A 6,152-nucleotide genomic window follows, 5' to 3' on the forward strand; every position below is an offset into this window, starting at 1 on the left:
GCTCCAGCTCCTAGATCCAACTTGTGCAGAATTTTGCAGTTTTCTTCCCTCTGCTCAGAATCATTCCATCGCCACAGCAGTGGGCAGGCGTCTCCTCACCTGTAAAGGGCCTGTCTTGTCCCTGGTTCTCTCCAGCCCCAGCCCCTGTCTCTGCTCCCCTTCCCCAGCAAAGGTTCTGGAAAGCACTGTCTCCTGCCCCCACTGCCTGTCTCCCTCCACCTCCCAGTCAGACCCACACTCCCCGGAGATTTGGGTCATCAACCTCTGTGTGGCAAGACCCTCGGTCACTTCTGTCCTTGCCTTCAGTGCCCACGGCAGGACACAAATGACAAACGCTTGCTTCTGGAAACACTTTAATCTGGCGTCTAGGTCACCTCACCCTCCAGGCGTTCTGCCCCCTCCCTGGCTGGTCCCTCTGGGCTCACTGTGGCCCCTTCTTGAGAGCTCTCTGGGTGGTGGAGGCCCCAGGGCTCTGGGCCAGGCCCCCTCTCTTCTCCATCACGGCCTTCCTTCCCTAGGGGACCTGGTCCCGCCCCATGCTTTAAATCCACTTACATGCCAGCACTTCCCACACCTGGGTCTTCACGCTCATCTCTCCCTGGAGTGGCATTTCCATGAGGACCAGGGATCTCAGTAACATCCCAGGGGGCACAATAATATTCCAGCCAAAAGAGACCCTTGACCACCCACCTCAAACCTGCCCTTCATCTATCTTTCCCCAGTGCAGGCCAAAAAGAAAAATCTATTAGAAACAATGCACTGGTTCCATCCACGCATCATTCAGGCTTCCTCCCTTTCCTTCACCTCCTCGCCAGCTATAACCACGTCCTGACGCTGAAATCAACCCACCTTCCTCCACCTCCACTGCTACCACAAGCCGCTCGCAGCGCCCACCTGGACCACTGTGGGGCCCCCACGGGCCTCTTTGACTTCACTCTCATCCAGCTCAGTCTACTCTTCCCCACTGAAGTAGGGGGTTCTTTATTTTATGCATATATTCAGTAAAGTTTTATTTTACAAGAGTTGATATTACATAAAAATTTGCAAAGATAGTATAGAGGCTGAGGTGGGAGGATCGCTCGAGCCCAGGGGTTGGAGGTTACAGTGAGCTGTGATCGCGCCACGGCACTCCAGCCTGAGCAACGGAGCCACACCCTGTCTCAAAGAGGAAAACAACAGCACAGGGAGTTCCCATACACCTGGACCCAGCTGCCCTGGGAAATGTTAATATTTTACACTAGTGGGGTACCTTTCTCATAACTAACAACCAATACTGATATCTTATTAAGTAAATACTGTGATTGATCTGGATTTCATAACATTTCCCTAAGGCCCTTTCCCTGGTCCAGGACCCCACCCAGGACCCCACATGCACTAAGCAGGTCTCCTTAGGTGCCTCTGGGCTCCTCCAATTTTCCGACCTTCCCTTTTTTTTGATGAGCTTGGTGGTTTTGAGAAGCGCTTGTCGGGTATTCTGCAAAAGCCCTTCTCTTCGGGCTTGATGGTTTGCTCGTGGCTGGACTGGGGTTTCGGGTTCAGGGAAGGGGCCTTCTCCTTGCCTTATACCCAGGGTACATGCTAGTGCCATGCTGGTCACTGCAGTGAGCCTTCCTCACCTGGCCGAGGTGCTGCGCATCAGATCCCCCACGCCCTGTCCACACCGCACTTAGGACGAGAAACAAGTCACTGAGCGCAGCCCACGGAAGGGGTGGGGAGCTCGGCTCCATCCTGAGAGAGGGGGCATCTCAGAGGATTATCTTTTAAAACCTGAATCAGGCTGGGCAAGTAATGCCAACACTTTAGGAGGCTGAGGTGGGCGAATCACCAAGTCGAGATCGAGACCATCCTGGCCAATATGGTGAAACCCCATCTCTACTAAAAATACAAAAATTAGCTGGGCTTGATAGTGCGCACTCATAGTCCCAGCTTCTCAGGAGGCTGAGGCAGGAGAATTGCTTGAACCCGGGAAAGAGGTTGCAGTGAGCTGAGATTGTGCCACTGCACTCCAGACTGGTGACAGAGTGAGACTCCATCTCAAAACAAAACAAAAACCTGAATCAGGTCCTGTTGTCTTCCACTGCTATCATGCTAAGAACCCCAGCCCCTGGCCCTGCTTTACACTGACTCAGAATGGCCTCTGGAAACCCGTCCTCGCCGCTGCTCCATGGCAGCCCCTTGCCGTGTGCTTCCCCTTGCCGCACCTCAAACACGCCCATCTCATGCCCACTTTGGCCTTCATATTCCCACTGCCTGGTATAAAGGAGGCTCTCCTCAGTATCACCTGTGGAGTGAACAAGGGCATGAATCCCCATCCTGTAGAAGAGAAGACAGGGTCTGGAAAGGTAAGTCCTGGCCAAGGTCACTGAGGCAGGGCACCGTTGGGCTGGGCTTCAAACCCAGCCTCCTGGCCTCAGCACCTGAGGATACAGCCACTTCCCCTCCTTTCCTTCCCAGGACAGAAACTCCCAAGGTGGAGGCTGCTCCGTGGGAAGAACCACCCACTTCCCAGGAAGCAGAAGGAGAGGAGGGAGCACTCACGCCAGGCCAGACCTCAAGCCCTGAACCTCATTGACCCTCGCAGCAGGCACAGCTGGTGAGGCCGGGCACCCATGGCCACAGGAGGTCACTACCACTGCCTGTGTTGGCACACAGGAGCCCCAGGAGCTGCTCCCGCAGAGCCCCCAGCCTCACCATCCTCAGTCTCCACATAGAGGCGGAGTCCCAGGTCCTTGTGACGCTTCAGCAACCAGTGGTCACTGGCTGCTGTGATGTCCAGTGCCAGCCAGCCCTCATCCCCAGCTCCAAGTGTCTGAAGATCCAAAAAGAACAAGTCAGATTCCCTGTGGACATGAAAGAACAATTAACTGGCGGCCGGCACAGCTGCCTCCGTGTCTGCAGGGCCCGCCTGGGGGCTGTCACAGGAGTGTCTCCCACCTGGCTCTGGTCCGTGCCCCTTCTGAGCCTCATCTCACTGTCTCAGCAGAGGTGTACACATGGGGAAACTGAGGCTCAGTGACCTGTCCAAGTCCCCACAGCCAGGATGGCAGGACAGGGATCTGAAGGCAGGACTGTCACTGGGTGTGGGAAGTAGAAAATTTCCTTTTTAAAGTTTCCTTTCTTGTTAAAGAATAAGTGTGCTAATAAGTGTTAAGTTTAGATTGTGAGGTCAGGCTCCAGCCAACAGATTAGACACAGCAGTAAGGACGACCCCAAATGCATAAGGGATACATTTGCGTGTTTTCCATTGTTCACTGCACTCTCGCGGCAAGATGGCCAGTGAGAGTGCCCTTCCTGCAGGCCAGGAAGGAAAAATTGTGTTGCTGAAATATCCTTTGTCTCAGTGCTAATTTTTCTTTGTGGCACCGAGCATCTATTTCCAACACTGGGGCTCTTCCCACAGTGCAGGGGCCCTGGGCCAAGCACCTCTCCTGTCTTTGAGGTTCTCTTTTGGGTCCTCTGGGAAAGGCTCCACTCACCCCCACTCCCTGCTGGGCTGCCTTGACCATGAGACTATGAGGCGGGTTGGGTGGGGAGCACCCAGGCCAAGGGGAAGGCACCTGTTGAACTGCTCCTGGACCACCTGGAACATGCTGACGTGGAGGGTGCTGTTGAGCAGGTGGGTGCTGGGCACCTTGTAAATCCGGAACTCCGCGGCTGTTACTGCCTCCCCAGCTGGGATCTGGGTCAGGTCAAAGTGGAACTCCTTCCAGTGGGGCTCCTGGTGGCCCAGGGCACGGTCTCGCTCCACTAGAAGACAAAGCAGAGCTGGGCTGGCACTTGGAATGGCTCGGGCTCTGGAGTGGGCAGAGCTGGTGTGAGCCGCTGTCCCCAGCTGCCCACTGCTCAAGGTGCAGGGGGACCCAGGAGGCCTGGGTGGGGCTGGCTTCGTCCTCTTCAAACGTGTGTTCCAGGCTTGGCCCCGTGGCGTGGGCAGGGCTGAGGGGCTGTTGCAACCAGGCACACCCTGAGCCCTGCACCTGGCTGTGCTCAACAGGCCCCAGGCTCCACACCCCAAACTCCCATTGCGCCCCTTCTCGGCCCTGGCTGGTGCTGGGACCCACAGATGAGACAGAGCAGGGAGCTTCCAGCTAAAGAGAAGATGGACATTGGACCCAAGGCAGAAAAAAGCCCTGAACCTGCGGGGAAACCTGGTAGTCAGGGACACAACCGACGGCATGTCAGGGGACACGGGCCATCCAGAGGCTGCCCACTGCCGGGATGAGAGGTGCAGCCGGGAGGGCTCAGGGCTGACAGCTGAGCTGGGCTGAGGCCCGAGTGTGAATCTGCCACGGTGTCAGGGAGATGGGCCCTGCAGGGGCCGGCCAGCCAGGGCAGAGGGTCAGAGCGGAGGGGCCTGAGGGCAGGGCAAGCACCAGAAGACAGCAGAGGGCAGGGGACCCACGTTTCCTTTCTGGAACAAGGTGCAGGAAGAAGGAGGGAAATGTGGAAAGGAGCAAGAAAAATCAGGGCAGGAGTGACAGCTCCCGGAGTGGCCCCGTCAGGTGCTAGGGAGGTCGAGGGTCCCACTGGGTGGTGGGATGTGAGCAGGTGGCATCTGAACTGGCCTTAAAGGGTGGGATGGGGTCCTGGTAGGTGGCGAGGTGGCAGAGAGGGCGCTCTAGGGAGAGGGGACCTCGCATGCACAGGTGTGGAGGCGCCCACAGGTCAGCAATGTTGGGGACTGCGCGTGAGCTCGGCTGCGGCCTGCCTGCTGAGGGTGCGAATCCCCGGCCAGGAGCCTGGGCTGTGCCTCTGGCCAGTGGGGAGCACAGGGGTTGGGGGCAGCAGGGGGCGGCGTGGGTGGAGGGGAATAGGAAGACACTGCGGAGGCGAGGGTAGAGGCCAGGCTGGAGGTGAGATGGGCGGCAGGGCCCTGTGGCGGGGGCTGACCTGCCAGTCAAACAAAGGAATGAAGCCCACATTGCCCCAGGTGCCCGGAAATGCCCGGGACGCTACATTTAGGGCAGTCTCACTTTAGCCTCCCGTCCCTTTTAAACTCCAGAAATCTGTGTTTCCAGAAGGCAGGGGTGGGAGCCGCCCAGTGCCTTCCGCAAAACCCAACACTGAGATTTCAATGATATGTTTGTGAGTCTTTTTAAACATTCTCTCTGGTTACTGGGCTCAGTGACCACAGTCAGGTTTGTAAAAGCACCAGGCTGTGCGGGCTGCAGCGGATGTGGGAGCACTTCCTGTCCTCGCGGTGGGGACCTGGTCCAGCCGTGGGCAGGCAAACAGCTGTGCGGGGCGGGGGATGGGGCCAGACGTGTGTGGGCAAGAGGTGATGGGTGCTCATCCCAGCCCAGGGCAGAGCGGGAATGAACCTGCCTCGTCCCACAGCACCCGAGGGTGCCTGAGAGCCGAGCTGTTCAGTTGCTGTGACGCAGGTGACGTCTGGGTCTCTGCCCTGTAGGCAATCATTGCTGATGGCAGAATTCTGGACCTCCTGGCATGAATATCTACACACTCGTGCTCTCTTCCCTAACACACTTACACAACAGGACTTGGATGACAGTTTTAGTGGGTTCAGGAACTACAGACCCCCGTCTGTTACACGGTTGTGCAGGAATCAGAAAAGGGCCCCGGCCCTGCAGGGAAACCTGTAGACAGGGACATGACCGATGGCATCTCAGGGGACATGGGCCATCCAGAGGCTGCCCACTGCTGGGACAGCAGGTGCAGCTGGGGAGGGATTTCAAGATGAAATCAGTTCGTGCTGTTGGCTGTCACAGGGCATGACACAGTGACGGAACAGCTCAGTCACACCTTCTCCTGTCCTCTCTCAAAGCATGGCTAAGCGCGTCTGTCCCCGGGCACAGCAGGGCTGCTGGGTGGCTCCTGGGGCTCACTGGTATCCCTGTCAGCAGGCTACATGCTAATTTCATGTGGGATCCAAGGACTGAGGGAACAGCCCACAAACCCATCAGCTCCGGGGGGACACCCGTGCTCTGCAGCCTCCCTCCCTGCCTGACCTGGGGGTCTTCCCAGGCTGGCTCAAGAGTCTTAGTTGAACTGACCCCAGTTCCAAACCTCCTTGCGGTGGGCTTGTGAAATCGCTAAACTACCCAGGAATTCCAGCACAGGAAACTGCCTCCCCTGGCTGTTCCAGGCAAGTCTGGAGGTTGGGAAATTTTTAGGAAAATAATGATTTTTAT

General features: G+C 57.2%; 1 protein-coding gene across 1 annotated transcript in view; it reads right to left on the reverse strand.

The window, feature by feature from the left end:
• The window catches only part of LOC108288808 (bone morphogenetic protein 8A), a 32,170-nt gene that overhangs the window by 11,302 nt on the left and 14,716 nt on the right, over positions 1–6,152 (reverse strand). The window contains exons 2-3 of the mRNA XM_017507895.2: positions 3,558–3,747; positions 2,692–2,840 (exon numbers count right to left, since the gene is read on the reverse strand). Of these exons, the coding sequence (XP_017363384.1) occupies positions 2,692–2,840; positions 3,558–3,747 (339 nt within the window). The remainder of the gene's footprint in view (positions 1–2,691; positions 2,841–3,557; positions 3,748–6,152) is intronic.

This window comes from Cebus imitator, unplaced genomic scaffold, assembly GCF_001604975.1.
Source record: "Cebus imitator isolate Cc_AM_T3 unplaced genomic scaffold, Cebus_imitator-1.0 Scaffold385, whole genome shotgun sequence".
Lineage (NCBI taxonomy): Eukaryota > Metazoa > Chordata > Mammalia > Primates > Cebidae > Cebus > Cebus imitator.